General features: G+C 37.9%; 2 protein-coding genes across 2 annotated transcripts in view; one reads left to right on the plus strand and one right to left on the minus strand.

Annotated features, from left to right (window-relative positions):
* The window catches only part of LOC107723942 (Golgi apparatus protein 1-like), a 37,901-nt gene extending 24,754 nt beyond the window's left edge, over nucleotides 1–13,147 (plus strand). The window contains exons 10-25 of the mRNA XM_016532673.1: nucleotides 383–536; nucleotides 3,112–3,249; nucleotides 4,196–4,282; nucleotides 4,434–4,496; nucleotides 4,609–4,722; nucleotides 4,806–4,894; nucleotides 5,785–5,902; nucleotides 6,019–6,111; nucleotides 6,202–6,339; nucleotides 6,455–6,578; nucleotides 8,277–8,419; nucleotides 8,496–8,597; nucleotides 8,675–8,782; nucleotides 8,870–8,990; nucleotides 9,063–9,169; nucleotides 11,986–13,147. Of these exons, the coding sequence (XP_016388159.1) occupies nucleotides 383–536; nucleotides 3,112–3,249; nucleotides 4,196–4,282; nucleotides 4,434–4,496; nucleotides 4,609–4,722; nucleotides 4,806–4,894; nucleotides 5,785–5,902; nucleotides 6,019–6,111; nucleotides 6,202–6,339; nucleotides 6,455–6,578; nucleotides 8,277–8,419; nucleotides 8,496–8,597; nucleotides 8,675–8,782; nucleotides 8,870–8,990; nucleotides 9,063–9,169; nucleotides 11,986–12,153 (1,867 nt within the window). The 3' untranslated portion in view covers nucleotides 12,154–13,147. The remainder of the gene's footprint in view (nucleotides 1–382; nucleotides 537–3,111; nucleotides 3,250–4,195; nucleotides 4,283–4,433; nucleotides 4,497–4,608; nucleotides 4,723–4,805; nucleotides 4,895–5,784; nucleotides 5,903–6,018; nucleotides 6,112–6,201; nucleotides 6,340–6,454; nucleotides 6,579–8,276; nucleotides 8,420–8,495; nucleotides 8,598–8,674; nucleotides 8,783–8,869; nucleotides 8,991–9,062; nucleotides 9,170–11,985) is intronic.
* Nucleotides 13,148–17,157: 4,010 nt separating this feature from the next.
* LOC107723943 (fibulin-7-like) overlaps nucleotides 17,158–21,692 on the minus strand; it is a 19,387-nt gene continuing 14,852 nt past the window's right edge. The window contains exons 6-8 of the mRNA XM_016532674.1: nucleotides 21,129–21,266; nucleotides 18,906–19,041; nucleotides 17,158–17,620 (exon numbers count right to left, since the gene is read on the minus strand). Coding sequence (XP_016388160.1) covers nucleotides 17,260–17,620; nucleotides 18,906–19,041; nucleotides 21,129–21,266 — 635 coding nt within the window. The 3' untranslated portion in view covers nucleotides 17,158–17,259. The remainder of the gene's footprint in view (nucleotides 17,621–18,905; nucleotides 19,042–21,128; nucleotides 21,267–21,692) is intronic.

Genomic DNA, 21,692 nt, shown 5'->3' on the forward strand with positions numbered 1-21,692 from the left:
CGGGATTTATTTCAGCACACATTTAAAACAAGATCTGATTAACGTGAATCTTATCATTAGTCTTCTCCACTAGATGTCACCCTTATTTACCTTGCGCGATGTTACAACAGAAATCCTGTCAATCATTCAGCGCTTATCATGGCCATACGCGTGATTCGCAATGCTCAGGTGAAATACTATAATGTCATCTCCAGCAGGTCAAAACTACTGTCACAGCCAGGTTCATTTTATGTCACATAATGATCTTAACCTGAGATTTGTTCCTTTAAATCTCTTTAACCGAGACATTGTCAACAAACAGCTTTGAAAGTTCCTGTTCATATATCTGACGAGGTCAAATGTGAGTTCATGTTCAAACATTTCCCTGTGGTTCTTGTTACAGACTGGACCCTATCCTGTACAAAAAGTGTCAGAACGATGCGTCCCGCATCTGTCACACTCACGGCTGGAACGAGACCAGCGAGTTCATGCCGCCCGGAGCCGTTTTCTCCTGTCTGTACCGGCACGCTTACCGCACCGAGATGCAGGGACGACGGGTACGACTAACACTCGCTAAACACCCTCATGTTACACTCTAGACATTAACCTCTGCATTGTGAGTTTTCAGAAAATAGGACATTGAGAAACAATAGCTTATCTGCGGCTTCCTAAATGTAACTATAGGGTTCATCAGAAACTTCTGATGTAAGTTCGGACGAGAGGTCGAATGTAAGTATCCTCTGGTTCCTTAAGGAGGAGAATCTCACAAACCTGTCCAAAGCATGACTCAGCTGCATTTCACCTCAGAAACATGGACAAATAAATGATTTAGCATACAAACAATTTAACCCGTTTTTACTATTAACATTTTATGCATTGTTGCATTATTTTAATGTAAATTTACTTACCTCCCTCAATTCTCATTGCTATAATTCAGGAAGAAAATGCAAAAAAATTATATATATATATCTTCTATATATTCAATAATTCACAAGTCAAATTATATACAGTGTCCTCCACTAATATTGGTACCCTTGGTAAATATGAGCAAAGGCAGCTGTGAAAATAATTCTGCATCGTTTATCTTTTTGATCTTTCATTCAAAAAATGCACAATATTCTAACCTATCATTGAAGCAAAACAATTGAAAGTGGGGGGAAAATCTCATTATGAAATAAATGTTTTTCTCCAATGCATGTTGGCCACAATTATTGGCACCCCTAGAAATTCTTATGAGTAAAATATTGCTGAAGTATTTCAGTACATTTTTAGCACACCAGGGTGACTAGGAGCATGAAACTCTCCAGCCATGGCTTCCTGTTCCACAGGATTATAAATATGAAGAACACAAAGGCCAAATTCCCTTAATCATCCATCACAAGGAGTAAAACCAAAGAATGTAGTTCTGATGTGCAGAACCAAACTGTTGAGCTTCACAAACAGAAAGTGGCTGTAAGAAAAGAGTTGGAGCATTTAAAATCCCCATTTCCACCATCAGGGCAATAATTAATAAGTTCCAATCAACTAAAGATGTTGCAAGTCTGTCTGGGAGAGGACGCGTGTCTGTATCGTCCTCCTAATGCAGGGTGAGGAGGAGAGTTTGAGTGGCCAAAGACTCTCCAAAAAACAAACTCCAGCATATTCGGTTGTCAGACACGACTGGACTGGACAACTTCGAACGGGACTGGCTTCTATGGTCAAATTAAACTAAAAAGAGCTTGTTGGCAGCAAACCCACCAGATTTGGTGCAGACAGGGGTAAAAAGTAGCCCATGTCCACGGTTAAATATACTACTGGATCTTTAATGTCGTGGGCCTGTTTTTCTGCCGCAGGTCCTGGACATCTTCTTCAGATACATGGCATCATATGGCACTTTTCCACTGCATTGTACGGCTCGCTTAAGTAGTACCACCTCAGTTGAGCCATACCGATACTAAAATGTGACGTGTTAACACTGCCGATCACTGATTGGTCAGAGAGTGGAAAAGCAAGCGAGCCGTGTCGAGTCGTACCACACAGTGGATAAACTGCCTCTGTTAGAAATCTTATAATAGGCCGTGGTCGGATCTTCCATCAGGACAATGATCCAAAACAAACATCAAAATCAACACAGAAATGTGTCATTAAGCACAAAATGAAGTTTCTGCCATGGCTGTCCCAGTCACCTGAGCTGAACCCTATAGAACATGAGTGTGGTGAACTGAAGAGGAGCAGCACCAACATGCAGCTGGGAATCTGAAGGGTCTGGAGAGATTCTGGATGAAGAATCAGTCAGGTGTTCTCCAAACTCATCAGGCAGTTTAGGAGAAAACTCAGAGCTGTTATGTTGGCAAAAGGACGTTGCAATAATTGTGGCCAACATGAACTAGAGAAAAACATTTATTTCATAATGAGATCCTTCCCCCCCCCCACTTTCCATTGTTTTACTTCAATGAAAGGATAGAATATTGTGCATTTTTTTGCTGAAAGATCAAAAGGATAAATGATGCAGATTTATTTTCACAGCCGCCTTTGCTCATATTTACCAATATTAGTGGAGGGCACTGTACATTTTATTTATTTGTGTTTTATTTATACATCATACAAGTACTTTATTGTACTTTATTAAAATCAGCATAAATTAATGTCACGGTGCAGAAAATCTTAATGGTCTCAAAATGCTGTTCAAGCAAAACATACATATTTTTCTTAGTTGGTTTTTGTTGTGAAATATGACTCGGTTATGTTCTTGACAGGTCTGGTGATGTTCACCCTAAGAGTAAATGTGATGAAGCTACAGATGCATGTTCACGGCAAATTAGCAGGGACAAATCAAAATCATCTTCCTTTGCCGAGACTGAAATCACATTAATTCATGTTGTGGGCTTTAAATGAGTAGTGATTGACAGGAAATTAACTCAAATGATGTGGGTCTTGGGAGTTTTTTTACAGACTAATCTAAAAATAATAAAATCTAATAATTCTTGTGTAACAAAATTCATGACACCCGTCAGACCCGTGCACACAGATCGCTGTTTGTAGAAGGATCCAGAACTGTGTGTATGGGTCTGATTGATTGGTTGTGGGTCTGTTTGTTTGCTTTAGGTGTGTGTGTGTATAAGTATGTGCTAATGCGTCTGAGTCGATCTGTAGTTATCTCGGGACTGTAAAACGGAGGTTCAGAGGATCCTCCACCAGAGGGCCCTGGATGTGAAACTGGATCCGGAGCTGCAGCAGCGATGCATGACAGACCTCGGGAAGTGGTGCAGTGAGAAGACTGAAGCTGGACAGGTCAGTATGACACCAATTATAACTGTCATTTCCCATGGCTTAGGTGCAATGAAATCCATTTTTCCTTCTTAAATCAGTGGATTGTTCTGAGGATTACATTCTTTGCAACCCTGTTACTACAATGTAGGACTTGATGTTAAAATGGATATAAAAAATAACTACAAAAATGCACAATAACATTTCTAAATTACATTAAAATTAATTACATAAAAAATTAAAAAGTACAATATAAAAAGAAATTAATAAATAAATACTATTTCCAAATAAAAATTATAATAGGATCTCAGTGATATGAAAACAACATTGTCACCTTTCATAGATAGTATGCAATGAAATCCTTTTTTTTTTTTTTCTTACAAATGGACAGAGCTGTTTTTTGTTGTTTTGTTTTTTTTTCATTTTATGTATACAATTTTTGCAACCCTGGGTTTTGTTATTTTTTTTAAATGACTGTGGTAACAGGGTTGAATGATTGTGTGAATGCTGTCAGCACTGCAGTGTTTGTAAAGCTTGATAAAATTGAATGTTTTTTTTGCAGTGTTTCATGAAGATTCCAGTAATGTTTCTTCCTGTGTGTCACAATTTTAAGAAATGTTAGGAATGTTATGTGGTAACAGGATTGAACACAGAATGGGTGAAGTATTACAACGGTAATATAATGTCAATTAGGTTTTAATTGTTGCACGTAAGAAGGTCAGCTTCCAAAATGAGACTACTGGTGATGCTAGGTTTATTTTATATTTTATGTTGGATAATGATTTTTTTTAAAACATGAGATTTGTGCCTGTAATTCTCTCCAAAAAAGTCTTGGGATGCCAACAAATGTTTCATATTCGTGGAAAGTGGCAGTTACGGAAACACCGTTTGAATGTAAAATTTGCAATGAAATTCCCAGTTCTGTAGTGAAGCATTGCTCCATGTTTGTGTGTGTGTTTTTGTCTGTCAGGAATTAGAGTGCTTACAGGATCATTTAGATGAACTGGTCACTAGCTGCAGGGATGTGGTGGGAAACCTCACAGAATTGGAGTCCGAGGTACAAAATAAAATCCTTTTGTGATTTTTACAGCAGTTTGACTCCGAAATTAAAAAGCCTCAGTGTCTATATTTGGGTGTTATTGTTCTCTGCTGGACGTGAGACGTCTGGGTTTGGGTTTGGACTGATTTTGGTGTGTCTGGTTTTCCAGGACATTCAGATTGAGGCCTTGTTGATTCGAGCCTGTGAGCCCGTGATCCAGTCCTACTGTCATGCAAGTCGCAAATCATTTTTTCATCACTTAAAACCATGTAATAAATATACTAAGTAGCTTGGTTTTGTTTTTTCATTTGCCCTGTTTTTTTTTGCCTCTGTTTGTCTCGCAGGAGGTGGCCGATAATCAGATAGACACAGGGGACCTGATGGAGTGTCTCGTTGCGAATAAGCACCAGAAGGAAATGAACGAGAAATGCACCGTCGGAGTCACACATTTCCAGCTGGTACGTCTGACGAATACACACTCGCTCCTCCTACGGTTACTACTGTTGTGTCTCAACCGTCCGTTTCTCCTCCTCATCCTCAGATCCAGATGAAGGACTTTCGCTTCTCGTACAAGTTCAAGATGGCGTGCAAGGAGGACGTGCTCAAACTGTGCCCCAACATCAAAAAGAAGTGAGCGCCTGGCTGTCAAACAAAGCAAATGTTTCATAACTGCTTTTATGCATTTTATGCGAGTTTTATGTTGTCCTCAAGAGTAATATTGCAATTGTTGTTTTAACGATGTGTGAGCTGACATTATGTATATGCAAAAAAACTAACAAAAATACATCTTAAGGAGTCCAAAAGCATTCGCTGTGTGATGAAGACTATTAGAATATAGTTGAAATGCCCATAATTCCAGTTATGAATGCAAAAATTCATTTTTTTGTGTTTAGAAGATATGATGTAGTTAAGCAATATCACACAAGTAAGAGTGCTGTTTTCCTTATTATCGGTGCGTAGGCTGCATAGGTTGTGTTGATTTTATACAGCAGTTCAACAAACTAGAAGTTAATATTGAGTGAGGTACATTTTAGACACTTTTTATTTTTTTATTTTTTTCGCCAACGAAAATAGATCCAAACAAAGCCAGAGCAGAACATTTGTGTCTCGGAGCAACACTGCAGTGTTTCATTCCTGAGTGAATCTGTTTTTGAATGAATCATTTGAGTCAACCGTTCAATGATTCGTTCATTGCTTGCTTGTCAAATTGAATAATTTGAATGAATGATTCAATTAATCACTAATTAATACACGGACTTGTCGCCACCTACTGGCGGTTTTAGTGTCATATTTATTTATCCTTGACAGGCCTAAAGCAGCCAAGTTACCAGCACAAAAACACACTCAACCAAATATTGTTTAATTGTCATTATCGGAAAATCCCCAAAAACATTGAGATTTTTTTCATCAATATCGCACACCCCTAGTTATTGTATAAAAAATGCGAGATTGGTAGTAAACTACAATTAGAGGTAACGTAGAGTATGATGGGAAGGTTTTGGTGGTCTGTTTACTCTTAGGGTGGATGTGGTGATCTGTCTGAGTACCACGGTAAGGAACGACACTTTACAGGAAGGCAGAGAGCAGCGTGTTTCCATGAAGTGTCGTAAACAGCTCAGAGTGGAAGAGCTGGAGATGGTCAGTACATCAAATTAATCTAGAATATATTTGAATATGTCTGATCATTTGTAATGTGCAAATTTGTTATGTTTCATGTCCTGTGAAGCTGAGATTTGTCATTGTGTGTCGTGCAGTCTGAGGACATTCGTCTGGAGCCGGATCTGTATGAGAGCTGCTGGCAGGACATCAAGCAGCACTGTCAGAACGTGGTGTTTGGAAACGCTCAGGTACATCCATCATAACTCAAACTGACCCGACCCTCTGGTCCTCCATTCAACTGTGAGGATCTGCTCATCTGTGTATTTGTGCGGGTTCAGGTGATCGAGTGTCTGAAGGAAAAAAAGAAGCAGTTGACCCAGCACTGCCATCAGAAAGTCTTCAAACTGCAGGAGACTGAAATGATGGACCCAGAACTCGACTTCCAGCTCATGAGAGTCTGCAAGCAGATGATCAGGGTGTGAAACCTCATCAATTACATCTGAAAACACCCTAGAGCTTAGTGATGGCTTGAAATTGTTTGATTAATCTATATAAACGATTGAACTTTTTTTATCATTGTTTATCATACAGCGTTTCTGCAGTGAGACAGATGCAAAGAACATGTTACAATGTCTCAAGCAAAACAAGAACAGTGAGCTAATGGACCCGAAATGCAAACAAATGATTACCAAGAGGCAGATCACCCAGAACACGGGTACAATTACCACTACATCCTCATATACACACGTATACATACTCAGAAGCTTTTCTTGAATCACTCACATATTTATCTTTAGAATCAGAGGTGGCGAACCAATGAACAGGAAGCTTTATTAATGCTTTGTGGTGTTCCTCTCAGTAAAAGGCAGATATGTGTCAAATGTTTTCTTTCTACGAAGGGTCAGCGAAAGGTATTAAACTCATCAGGACAAACTATGTAATTATTTAATGAGCTGTTTTGCTTTTATTTAAAAAAAAAATGTTCAACCCCATTACTAAAAATGTTAAGATGTCGTAATACTGTTTAAAAACCTAGTAACAACAGTAATAATGTAGTTATGAATCATTTTAATATCAAACGTTTTTCTAATACCCTTTTTTTTTTTTTCATTTTCTACTAATTTATTACATAAAAAATTTGACCTTTTTAAAAAAAATTAAATTATTCTGAAATGGGTAGCTGAGTAACAGGGTTGTAGGTTTTGCTTAAAATATGCTTTCATTGTATGGACTTACTAGTTTGAGACAATGTTAATTTGTTTTTTGTTTTTTTTTTTCAAACCCTGTTTCAAAAATTTGAAAAGGTCTTAATACCATTTAAAATCCTAGCAATAAACATTTTATAGTAACTTTTTTTCTACTAATAACCATTAAATAAATATGTGAAATAATTCAATATTTAAAAAAAACTGCTGAATTGAGTAACAGAGTTGCAATTAACGGAATTGTAAGTTTTGCTAAATGACATGTTCTCTAGCAGGGCCAAACTAGTTTGAGACAAAATGTTGGTTGGTTTGTTAAGTTAAATGATGATTTTTTTTTTTTTTTTTATACTAGGGCTGTCAAATGATTAATTGCGATAAATCGCATCCAAAAGAGAAATTTTTGTTTACATATGTACTGTGTATATTTATTATGTATATATAAATACGCACACATGAATGTATATATTTAAGAAAAATATGTTTTTAAAATATTGATATTTATATTTTAAAATATATACATGTATGTGTGTTTATATATGCATAATAAATATACACAGTACACACACATATATTATGTAAACAAAAACTTTTATTTTGGATGCGATTAATCGTTTGACAGCACTACTTAATACGGTTTAAAAACCTAGTAATAAGCATTTTTCAGTAACACTTTTATTTTCTACTAATAACCATTAAATCAATATAACAGAAATCATTTTCAGAGATTTTCAATATTTAAAATTCAATTTAGCTAAAATGGGTAACGGAGTTGCAACAGGGATGTAGGCTTTGCCTAAATTACGCTTTCTCTCAGCAGGGGCTAAACAGTTTGAGACCAAATGTTGGTTTGTAGTTATTAATAAATTGTATTTACAATAAATTAAAAGGAAATATTAGCTCCATCATTTTTCTTACAAGAACATCAATAACAGGTGTGAATGGCTGAGTTTGACCATTGAAGTGAGTGCTACATGTTGTGTAAAAATCTAGAAAACGCAATGAAATTGTAATGTCTTCCCACCATACTTTAGAAAGAGTTGAAATCGTTTGAGGGTGTCACAATTTACATTTGTGTGTCATTATTGCTATAAAAAGTATTGAGATACGAGTGCCCTATTCGTGTGAAGTCCCTGAGGTTCTAAAGCAGCAAATAAATAAAAAAAACCTTGTTCCATCAATAAAGTTTGATGCTTTTCCCTCCATTCTAGACTATCGTCTGAACCCTGTGCTGAGGAAGGCTTGCAAAGCGGACATACCGAAGTTCTGCCAGGGCATTCTGAACAATGCCAAAGACGACAACGAGCTGGAGGGGCAGGTCATCTCCTGCCTCAAACTCAAATACGCAGACCAGGTTCGTAACCATGATCGCTGTGAATGCACATAAGCCTGAGAAAGCTCCTTATAAGAGAGTGTGTCTGTGTCTCCAGCGTCTCTCTCCAGACTGCGAGGGCCAGATCAGTGTCATTCTGCAGGAGTCCGCGCTGGACTACAGGCTCGACCCGCAGCTGCAGCTCCAGTGCAATGATGAGGTAAACTTCACCGCCTTACTATGATGTGCATTGAGATGTTTTGGTCTTGAATGACTAATAATGGCTGTGTGTCCCAGATCCCGCGGCTCTGTGCGGAGGAAGTAGCGGCGCAGGAGCAGACGGGTCAGGTTGAGGAGTGTCTGAAAATCAACCTGCTGAAGATCAGCCATGAAGGCTGTAAAAAGGTAAGCGTGCTTTGGCCTCGATTGACCGATGGGAAGTTGCACGGTTCACTTGCTTACAACTCGTCTGACTGGCTGTTCCCGCTGTAGGAGGTTCTCAACATACTGAAGGAGAGCAAGGCGGACATCTTTGTGGATCCAGTTCTGCACACAGCATGCGCTCTGGACATCAAGCACCAGTGTGCTGCGATCCCACCGGGCCGAGGAAGACGTAAGTAATTCTGGAAATGATTTTATGTGAATTAAGACTAGATCTGAATGCCTGTACTCTGTGTTTGTGCAGAGATGTCCTGTCTGATGGAGGCTCTCCAAGATAAGCGTGTGAGACTCCAGCCGGAGTGTAAGAAGAGATTACAGGACCGCATTGACATGTGGAGTTACGCCGCTAAGGTAAACGTTTACCCAATCCCAATCCTCAACTATAATATCTTCCTAATTGTTCCAAAACATAACACTAGAGCGATGATCCAAAACTTGGTGTGCTCACTACACAGATGCTGTTCTAAAAAGTTACTCGCGACATATAGCTTGCCAAGATATCTTGTTTTGACTAAATTCTAAGGAAGAATCACGTGCAATCAGTTTCAATAAACTTTTTTTTTAAACATTTAGCGGACTTGCCAACACGACTTTAAAGTGTTAAAGGAACTTCCGTTCTTTTTGCATAGAAAAACTTTCATGTGTAAATTGTCACATTAAATTAAATGCAAAAATGTACGAATTTGCACAAATCTTACAGAAGTTTCTGCATTTGATTTAATATGAGAATTTGCACAAGTATGGTTTCACAGTTTATTTTAAAAATGTTACGTAAATTTTCTCATTCAGTTTGTTTGCGTAAAGGATTAGGGCTGTCACGATTCCTCGATTCAATTTGAGTACTCGATTAAAAAAAATCCTCGATTGCATTTTGCCCGTGTTGATTAATTGGCAAAATATCGGAAGTGGCACATTCCAGGGACGAGAATCCATGAAACGCATTATTAGACCATCTTCCAAGGCTGCGTGATATATTAAACCCATTTTAAAATCATAATAAAGCATAATGCTATTGTGAATTCACAAACGCTACGATTCAATAAAAAAAATATGTGCAATGCCAGTTTAATATGTGAAATGCAGTTAAATGCTGCTCCACACAAACTTATCATTTACATGTGTGGAGCGTCTCAAACTACATCTTTGCATATGCTGTGAGTTTGTTTATTATAACGTTCATCTGGGAACGCAACCTACGCAAATTCATCAGATTTGTAAGGTAAATCATTTATAAACCTACGCCAACACAGGAGAATACATCAATATCTTTCTGAACATGCTAGCCTACTGTTCATCGCAATTTCAAAATAAAAGCTCAAACCCTCGCTCTGAGTTTACACGTTTTGATGTCCACATATTCAAGAAATTAATTTCTGTCGTAAAGAAATAGCCAAATATTAAAGATTAAGTGGACATTTGAATGAAATTTTGTTTAGTCAATATTAAACAAGGATTAGATCGCGCAGTAAGTGTAAAAACAATCGTCAGGCCGTTGGCGCCCCCTGCAGGCATTTGTTATAATGCGTAAAGTACATTAGCTCTATTGTTTATAATACATTATGTATTTTATTACTTTTGTTCAATAAAACCATATGATTGCTTGCTTTTAGTTCTTTATTTTAACTAATTATTATTTCTTCATTGCTATTATATATGTATTTTAAGTCATTTTAAAGGCTATTGTTCGCTTAGGTCTATTTTTACTACTACAAAAAAAATATTATCCGGTTACTCGATCGATCGTCAGAATAATCGACAGATTACTCGATTATCAAAATAATCGTTAGTGACAGCCCTAGTAAGGATGCATGTACAAACAATTTACACATCATATAAAAATTGTTGCAAATAATTGCAAAATTGCGCAAGAGCTAGAGTAAATATGGAGTAATTTGCTCATAAAATGGACCTTCCCCAAAACACTTTCCAGGTTCACAAAACATTTGTAAATTTCAGATTTGGTAGTTAAATGTAATTCATTGCAGCAGTTTATGCAAGAAAACTTTACGAACAATAAGCATCGTTCATGAAATATAAAAATATGAGTACATTTGGAATAATTTGCGCTTAAAATGGACCTCCCTACCGAGGTGGTACTAAAAAAAGTACCAGGTACCAGGTACTGTACCCAGTGGAAAACCCCCCAAAAGTGAACCGTACCGAGCCGTACCGTGCCGTACCATGCAGTGGAAAAGCGCCATATGTATTTTATTAATTTTGTTCAATAAAACCATATGATTGCTTGCTTTTAGTTCTTTATTTTAACTAATTATTATTTCTTCATTGCTATTATATATGTATTTTAAGTCATTTTAAAGGCTATTGTTCGCTTAGGTCTATTTTTACTACTACAAAAAAAATATTATCCGGTTACTCGATTAATCGTCAGAATAATCGACAGATTACTCGATTATCAAAATAATCGTTAGTGACAGCCCTAGTAAGGATGCATGTACAAACAATTTACACATCATATAAAAATTGTTGCAAATAATTGCAAAATTGCGCAAGAGCTAGAGTAAATATGGAGTAATTTGCTCATAAAATGGACCTTCCCCAAAACACTTTCCAGGTTCACAAAACATTTGTAAATTTCAGATTTGGTAGTTAAATGTAATTCATTGCAGCAGTTTATGCAAGAAAACTTTACGAACAATAAGCATCGTTCATGAAATATAAAAATATGAGTACATTTGGAATAATTTGCGCTTAAAATGGACCTCCCTGAAAACTCGCCTCCAGATTCACAAACGCTTTGTAAACCTCAGATTTGATAGTTAGATATTTCTAAGTTCGTTAGTTAGAAATTGCTAAGTTTCCATTTTTATGAACGAGGCCCAATTTACATTAAATGCATACAGATTACATAGAAAATATTGCGTAAATCGTCACATTGACGAATAGTTTAACAACAGTTTAAACAAATTTGCTCTTTTCGAGTTTTATTAAAGAATCCCAATGTATTTTGTGCAAAAATAGCAGTGACGAGACGCCTGCAAGAGGATATGCTTTTTGTATAGATTAGATATAGTTTAAGATTAACTATATTTAGTGTTGCAATTTGTGTACATGTAAAGCTGATAAAGTATGAGCAATGCAAGTTGATGGTGATGGAATCGGGGAATTTTTACAAGCACAAGTTCATATTGTTTCTCTGTTGGCAATAGGTGGCGCCAGCAGAAGGTTTCTCGGATCTGGCCGGGCAGGTTTTCACATCTCCTGCCAAGAACTACATCCTGAGCATGCTGGCGATGTGCGTGGTCCTGCTGTTCCTCATGGGTCTGCTGTGCGGCCGCATCACCAAGCGCGTGACGCAGGAGTTGAAGGACAGGTAGAGAGGGGGTGCAGGGCAGGGGAAGTGTCATTCAGCTCCCCCTGCAGGGCAAAAAGCCCATTGCGCCCCACACGCCGTTCTCCGTCCTGGGCCGGGGAAGGACACTGGGGTTGGAAACGCAAACTTGACGGAGGGGGGCGGGTGTTCAGACTCATGCTGTGTGTGCATTTTCGTGGTACCACCGACGGCCACATTGGGACCCAGTTTTAATTGCTACACACACTCTATTTTTATTTTTCCCTGACTGTGCTTGTCCTACAACATCGCCTGCTTCTCCTGAGCAAACCTGCCTGCTGCGCGCTTTCAAACGCCGACATCACGGCGCGCCAGATGACACCAATCAGCTTTCTTCAACTAACATCTCAAAGACTTGGTTTTGCTTTCCAGCTAAATGTTTTAATTTATTGTTGATGTTTTGGAGTGCGGGAGGTTTGGCTTTTGTTTTCCTTTCGTTTGCAGGGATGGTGTCGCAATATTTGACGTCCATGTTTTAGGAAAACGATGACGATGTGCGTTTTGACAAAGTTAGAGCGATTGAACGAATGTGTGTCTGTGCCTTTTTGCCCGTCCGAGTGAGAGAATTTGTGTTTGGTTTGTGTGTCTGATTTTATCATGGGGCTTCTTGTTGATTTTTCTTCATGTCACTGGGAACATCTTTCTTTGCAGTAAGGGGTTACAAATGTGTTTTTCTGTCATTTGGTTGGTTGATTTTGTTAAGGGAAGGGGTTCTGCATCGTTAAAGTCTCACACGTCGCCGCCCGATGCGTTTGAACTGGTCTTAATTGAGCCACAAGACTTAGAAAATGGACAATAAATATCCGAAATTGCAAATCTAAGGGCGACTTGATTCTGGACTGTGAGTCTGTATCGACTCACTGGCCGCATTGAAACGTCAAGCTGTTTACCTGCTGTTATCGATGCAGTTTATGACGCTGTGGCTTGGTCGTCTGAGCTTTGAATGAGTCATTCAATTCGTGTTTTCATAGTGCCATATTAACAAACCGTTCTGTTAGCTTAAAACATCCGTACAGAAAGTCACATGTGAAATGAATTCACGTTTTTGACGATTCACCCACATCAGAGATGTCATTTTATTTTACACTGTTATTCTCTGAATGCCTTGCTCGTATATCATTGGGTTTCCAGACATCGTACGGACGGTTTTAGGCGAATTATCGGTTTTAAACACTGTTTCATACACATTTTTGAAATAAGCTTCCTTCACAGTCGGTCCATCTCTTTTGTGGTTTTAAAACATTTTAAGCTCAGTACCGTCCATAATCGCCACAGTTTCCGCCATTTCTAGGTTTCATTTTTCTTAGATTGAGTCGTGGTGCATTAAGAACCAGAGTTTTTCTCGTAATTGAGGACTAAGTTGCTGTTTGACTGGATTTTTAGTTTCTTAATTCTTTACTCCGAAGGCTTTAATGCATAAACCCCCATATTTTGTCCCCCTTCACACTAAATTTCACTCTCTTGAGTGATGGTTTACTATTAAAAGCGTAATAGAGCTGTAATGTTACAGTCCCTGTGCATCATCATTAATTTGGCTTTTGTATTATTGTTATATTTGTATGCTTTTGTACAAAATGACATTAAAGTTGATTTTGGTTCTAGTGTTTGTGCATTCAAGCTGCGCTTTAATAATCTGAATTCATGTCATAATGCTGTTGGAAACCATACATACTGTAAATATCTGTATCATTTTAATAGAAGATTGTGGATAACACAAACTCTGCCTTAGCTTTGCAGAAAACTTGGTCACCTATGGGTTGCACCCTTGAGCAAGGACAGGAAAGGATCAAATTGACCAACAAAAATAGATGCTTATTCAAATCAAATCACACATGCTTTAATATGCTTCAGCATGCATTTTTGCTTTATTATTTCCAGGCCATGATGTTGAATGTATCCATGTTGGGGAATTCTTGCACTAATGGCCTTTTAGCGTCATGTGCTTTCAATGCTTATATTCCTGCTTATAAAAGCTTCAGTTCATGACCGTGATCTGGGTTTCCTGCAAAGATGAAGAAATTGATTTCAGCCAAATATTTGACGTTTTTTTTATTCAAAGCGGTTAAACCAGTACAGCTCTTCCCTCCACTTCCGAATTCTGTTGTTCATTTATCAGCGGAGAAATAAGGTCCTTCGTCTACCTGTAAATCATTTCTTTTATGCATTGAAGGAGGTGTATATATTGATACAAATCACTTAAACTGTGGTGTTTGTATATATTAGTACCATATTTCATTCACAGGGTCTGACGAGTTTGAAACCATTGTCTGTTTGGACTCGACAATAGAATTGAATGGCTTGGTATCCAGAGATCTAGTGTTGGTTGCCACATTATATTTCATTTATAAATGTGTGTCTGCTTCTTATTTCCTAAAATACCCTAAAATAAAATTTCAAAGATCATAAAATAGGCTTAATTGTCTTTTAAGTGAAATTATTTTTATTTATTTATTTGTTGTATGTATCTGAACAAGCCGATCAAAAATTAAACGATTCATATTTGTATTTCTTTGGCTTGGTCAGATACTTAATTTTTTTTTTTTTTTTTGATTGGCTTGGTCAAAAAAATAAATAATAAAAAAATGAAATTTAATTGCTTTTTATTGGCTTGGTCAGATACTTAAAATAATTTTGTTTAATTTTGATTGGATTGGGTTTTTTTTAAGTATCTGACCAGGCCGTTCTGAATGTTTCATATTCCTCTGCGAGTAGTTTGAATCAATTATTGAATCGCATTATTATCACGGTATATGGCTGTCGAGGGCTGAGTGCAGGTGTTTTCACATTATTCCTGAATGAGTTAAACTAGCACTGGAAAACTCCTTACATGTGCATGTGTCATCTGCTCCAGACCACCGCTTCCTGTCCGTCAAACTGATATATGACAGAAATTATCAAAGGATAAATGACGAATTGATTCATTGTTTTTGTATTTACTTTCTGTGTACAAATTTATTATGAAAAGTATTTTTCCTCGCTTCTGATTAAACTGTGTACTATACAGATATAACACAATAACTGCGCTTTTCTTTTGTCGCTCTCATGTTTTGTTCTGTACGAGCTGAATTGGACCGTTGTTAATAAAATTGATCTGATGGTTTGTATCTGCTGTGTTTTGTCCTGTTTAAGCTTGATAATGGTTCAGGTTTGGGAATCTTTGCCGTCTGGGTGCGAGTGTCTTTATATAGCCGCCTCTTTACACACGTGAAGGTCAAGAGTGTAGAGAGCAGGTCTGGATCGTCTTGTGTGGCCAGAATGACACTGGGGTGCCACATTCCCACTATTTTGTGACAAACACTACACTTTTCTGTTTGTACTTCAGTGGAGCCGCATCTGCCTCTGTTGTGAGATGATGTAAAAAATGATAATGCTACTTGAGGTATTTATCGAATAGTACACTCAAAAATGCTGGGTTGTTTCAACCCAATTTTGGGTCAAATATGGACTAACCCACCTGTTGGGTTAAAAAGTTAATTTAAAAATGTAACCAAAATTTAACCCAACAGTTGGGTTAGTCCATATTTGACCCAAAATTGGGTTGAAACAACCCAGCATTTTTTAGAGTGTAGGCAAGATTTGGGATATGCTATTTTGTCATAAATGCATCTTTAATTGATGTGCATCCTGTCACAGTTTAAAATGGCCTGTCAATCATCTTGTCAGTTAACATCATCCACATTTCATTTCAAGAGAAATGAAGAGGCATGTTGATCTGCCAGTCGTATGTCTTTTATGCCATGAGCTCTACTCTTTGTGTTTGCATAATAATGCATTTAAAAGTTAACGGCCAAACATATTTTTTTTTTAGGAAAGTTGCCATGTTGTTGCAGATGAAAAATAAAGAGAATAACATTGAATAAACATGTTCTCATCAGGTTAGATACTGATTGTTAATTATACAAACCCCTTTCTCTACTCAACCATCGTTCACATGTTCGCCATGTTTGTAGTTTTTTAGTTGCATTTGTAGTTCTATTCAAATGCTCATCTAACGTGCAGTGGGTTGTGGGTGCATATTTTTTTTTAGAAAAGTTGCCATGTGGTTGCAGATGAAAAATAAAGAGAATAACATTGAATAAACATGTTCTCATCAGGTTAGATACTGATTGTTAATTATACAAACCCCTTTCTCTACTCAACCATCGTTCACATGTTCGCCATGTTTGTAGTTTTTTAGTTGCATTTGTAGTTCTATTCAAATACTCATCTAACGTGCAGTGGGTTGTGGGTAATGTTAGCCGTTAGAGTGTGCGTGGATCTTGAATTTCCAGCAGAAATGGTAAACCAGCCGGGGGACCTTTGAGATGCTCATTTCAACATACTATGATTTGAGACACTGATTCTAATTTCGAATACTATTTAGCACTGATAATATTGGGCCACAGTGGTGCATTTGTTGCTGCCGTAAAGCAATCCACACTTTCGGGGGAATTTCGTACTCGCTGACCGAACTTATATAGTCCCAGAACAGAACATTTGGGAAAGAAATCAATGACCATTCGTCATTTAAGAAGTCAGTGTACCATAAGAATGACTGTGAAACTGATATTTCAAGGTAAAAAACTTTCATTGTTTTAATGATAATTCTTATTTAAAAAAAAACAAAAACACTTTTTGACAATGTTTAAGAACTTACTTGATAATTACACCACATGACAATTTTAAAGTCATTAAATTTAATATTTTCCTCGAAAAATTTTGTTTTTTTTAAACCCGTTAAACCAGCTTGAATACAAAGCTTAATTTAAAAAAAAAAACTGACACATTTCAAACTAAATTGTAAAAGACTTCTTCTTTTTTATTGTCTTTGACATCCTTATTTGTCCCAGAATGTCTTTAAATTCCTTTAAAGGAATGGATTTTTTTTTCACATTTCAAAATTGCATGTCATATTGTTAATAACTACAACAATGCATGAATACTTTAGTCCAAATGGAAGAAATGAATGCATGTTTTCTATTCTGAGGAACTAAATTACTCTGACCATACGTAGGTTTTCTTTTGTCCTCGTAAATTGGCACGCAGGCCCAGTCCCCAATATCTCTCCTGTAAATGATTTCCCAATATCAGTCCATCGTCTGTCTCCTGCTTCTCAAAAGTTATACGGCGACACAAAGAGAGTGACTTTCGTGACGTATCGCCCGAGCAGCACCCTTCTTTCCATCTCGCTCATTTCTATATCGAGCTCTAGCGTGGCGGGACCCTGAACAGCGTTCACCAGCACCAGCTGCCCCGTCAGTCTGCCCGAGCGCTGGACGCTGAAGTGCTGGACTCCCCGGTTCCCCAGCAGGCCGAAGCGCAGCGTGTCGCCCAGGATGCGAGCCGCGGACAACCGGAAGAGGATGGTGGGCGTGGACATATTGGACACCACGGACATGAAGTGGAAGTTAATGGAGACCGGGGCCTGGAAACAGGCGTTGTCTCCTTGGATGCAAGGGTTACGGTCGTAACGCCTGGGAGGAAGAGAAACCAGAGAGAGACGCTGGAATGCCAGACCAAACGTTAACCTGAAATTATGTCCTGGGATTATAGCAAGTCCATCTGCACAGAGCAGTAAATCAGAAATTTGGTTTTGGAGCAAATGTGACAATAATTATAACTCTGGAGGAAAAAAGCCCCTTGTCGCAGACTAGAAACATGATCTACGCAAACATGGTAACAGAATATTTGGTCGACACATTGCAAGTGCACTTCGTTATTTGTGCATCATTAGTGTGCGACGTAAATTTCATCTTCGGCATAGTTTGCACTCAGGCATACTAATTAGTTTGTCCACAAGGTGGCAACGCTTGGCCCTTGACCCTTGTTTCGCAGTCAAAAAAGAAGCAGATGAGACCGAACTAGGACAAACTACTATTCCATTGCACTACTTTTCCATTGGTTTTCGATATAAACATCTGCTAAATGGACATGTTTGACTGTTGCGCTGGTGTCGCGCATCTTTAAAACGCAGAGCTTAAGATAAAATGTTAAACTTTTAAAAAACGTGTCTCTAGGCCTTGACATTTTTCCCCATTCCACTGCCTGTGCGTAAACGGCCTCCAAGAGATTCACGCAACTCTAGTTTAAATGCATACAAAGACATTTTATCGGTGATAACTTCTGGAGAGAAAGTGCGCAGACTCTGAACAAGGATCAAATCTTTCTAGTGCGCATGTGTCAAGCGTCAATGTTTGTGCACACATCAAATCAAAGCTTTTGCGTCAACTCAAGTATACTTTGGGCTTTAGCTGTTTTGGGGTAACACACCAGTATTTTTATGCTAATGTTCACAATAGCAGCAACGCACCCATGTAGTGTTATAAACAAGTATATCAACTTTTGAACTCTGTCAGAATGCAAATGAAATTGAGCTAGCTAAAATAAGAAGTAGACATTTTATGCTAATGTTCACGATAGTGACCCCTACGATCATGACCAATGCTAGTAACGCAACATACCTGTGTTGCGTTATAAACATGTTTATAAACGCAAACCCTTTTAGCTACACCAGCTTGAGTTGTGTTGCGAAATCTGTCATTGAGCTAGCATATTTAAAAGAGTTTGTGTTCACATGTAGATTGTTTCGGTCTTTATGCAGCCTTTAAATTAACTGACAGATGGGATTCTTTTTTGCAAACTTCTAAAAATTGTTTTTCAGATTGACCCAGGAAGTAGGAGCTTGCCTGCTGAACTTGAAGGTGGAATTTTCTGAGATACACATTAATGCAAGTGATTAAGGGCAGTGGCGTGACTCACAGCGGCGAGGTTTTGATGTACGTGGCGTTCCGGATGCGAGGGCAGTCCACCTCCACACAGCGATGACCTCCGTATGTATTCACACACACCTGCTCACTACTGCAGTTATGGGTCGCTCTCGCACACTCGTCAATGTCTACAGAAAGCACATGGTAAGAGCATTAAATCGGTGTGTTTTTGAAAATCAAATATTTATGCTAGTTCCTTTTAAGGATGTGACACACCAAACGGACATCAAAGAACTAGCAGTGACGAAAGCTGACTATGTTGTCACCGCGTCCATGCGTCTGGGCCAATGGTTCAGAACAGCCAATCAGAATGATGTATCTCACCGAATACCCAACGCCGATTCAACATGCTCAGTCGGCGACGAAGCCTCCGACGGGGTCTGATTAGTGACGATGGTGCAGAACACACCGCAAAAACAGAGCAGAGCAGACAGACAGACGCTCATAGACAGCCCAACCATCAGCTTGGTGTGTCACAGCCTAATAAATATAGATTTAATTTTCCCATTTTTGAAGATAATTGGCTTATATCTTGGAAAGTCAAGCTTTGTTCTAAAACCTAGTGAACCACCAACCAAAACAGCATTTTAAAGCATCGTAGGGACCTTCTCTTGGGTTAAATCTAAGGCAGCATTGTATTCCCCAAGTTCCTTGCAAGGAGCTCAGTGAAAAAAGAAAAATACAATTCTCCAAGATTGCAGACATGTTGCAAGTAAATTAAAAATGTTTTAATTATTGTGCAATTATCTTACCAACATGCTAACAGTGCTGGTAGATTATTTACTAATTATATTTCTAGTCTATTATTGATTCCAAATTACATGGCGAAAATTGTAGTAATCTGGATTACACATATTAGGTAATGTAGTCTGACTACTTTTTGGATTACTTTTAAATTACTTTTGACCAAAATTGTTTGTCACATAGACTTGAATGGGGCTGTGTACCATTGTGTTCCCCCCCCCCCCCAAATTTTTTTTATATATATTACATTTTTTGTTAATGATATCATGAAATGCATTAAACATTACATTACAGCAGGGTTTCCCAAACTGAGGTTCATGGGAAAAATAGGGTGTTGATGAAAAGCTAATAATTAATAAAATCGTAGAAATGTCAAATCAGAATGAAAAAAAAAAATTGTCAGTGTGACCATTAACCGACATCCGAGAACTGTGAACTGTGCAAATATGTTTGGCATGCATGTGTGGATTAAACTGTAAATGAACTGTAAATTAAATTAGCAGTTTAAGACAAAGTGCTTCCAAAGAAACAGTAATGCATGATTAAATGACCCATTGAGTTCAAATACTAATTAAAATGTGTCCATTTTCTATGTAATCACAGCCTCCTGACTAGTGGATGGCATGTACAATTACACAAAAACCGGAATACTGTCCAAACGTACAGGCTATAAGTACAAAGTTAATTTATAAAGGACATTTCATTGGAAAAAAGAAGAATTAACTGAATCAATAAGTTAAGAATAATTTAAGTGCCATTGTGTAAATAATATGTAATCCGTAAAAAGTAACTGTAATCTGATTATGGGGATTTTAAAATGTAATATAATATAATTAGTACTTAATTTTTGGAATCTGATTACATAATCAAGATTACATATAATCAGTTACCCAGCACTTTATTGAGCATAATAGTGACTAGACTTCTTTTTTTCTGCCTAAAATAATCAAAGGCGTAATATAAAACTATATCAAATTAAAATAAGTCGTTTGAAAGTGTAGGGCGACTCACTCAACTATTATTTTGCCATGGTTTTGGCTTCCATGCTAGCAGCATCTTCTCTGATTGGTGGATCTCTCTTCAGGATCTTGGCTAGTGGAGTTTCCACAGGAAATCTAGCATTTACATTATTTTTATACGTTACTGCTAAAAAAATGTCTGTATGGAAAACGGGAAAATGGGATTTTTGCCTACTGTTGCGCTCTACTGTTTCGTGTTCCCTGTGCTTCATGTAAAGATTGCTGTTTGAGTGTTGAGTGAAACTGCTGCTTATGAAGAGCGTTCCACATTATCCGATCACCAATGAGGAACGCTGCGATTAGGATGCTGCCCTAGAAGACAGATGCCTGTGGAAGCAGACAGGAAGGCTGCTCACTGGATTTAAAACAGACCTTCTCTTGTTTGTTTGAGATGGTTCTACAGAACTTTGACAAACCAGCAGGTCATAATGAAGGTTTGATAATGAACGGACCATGGCAGCTCCTGCTATCACGGCCCAGGCTGTAACCGGCGGGACACTCGCAGTGGAAACTTCCAGCTGTATTCACACAGGTGTGCAAACACAGACGGCCAGGACGAGTTAGACGGAAGAGCTCGCATTCGTCAATGTCTGAAACACACACACACACATGCAGCGCTCAATCACATTTTGGTCGTTCTACAACTACAGTGGCATCTGCGTCTGAAATCTGTTCAGAAATGAAATTCATTAATCATACATCAAACCTACCATGCGATATTAATCAATTTCTGTTCTGTCTCATTTCATACATGATCACACACTGAATAATTTAGCATTTTAAAAATACATTTAATTGACCATTGGCTGACATTCTCGTTTGTCGTTGGTGTTTAGGGGCGCCGCTAAGGCGGGGAAAGTAAGGACGATTCTAAGGGCCCACGCACTTTTGGGGCCCCCAGAGATCTGTTTTATTAGTAGTAAAAGTAGTAGTAGTAATGTAATAGAAATTATAAATGTGTCTACCAAAGAGTTACAAATAAAACAAAATTACGGCTTATTTCTGCATTTCCAGCG

This window comes from Sinocyclocheilus rhinocerous, unplaced genomic scaffold (genome assembly GCF_001515625.1).
Source record: "Sinocyclocheilus rhinocerous isolate Xijiao unplaced genomic scaffold, SAMN03320098_v1.1 scaffold63, whole genome shotgun sequence".
Classification (NCBI taxonomy): Eukaryota; Metazoa; Chordata; class Actinopteri; order Cypriniformes; family Cyprinidae; genus Sinocyclocheilus; species Sinocyclocheilus rhinocerous.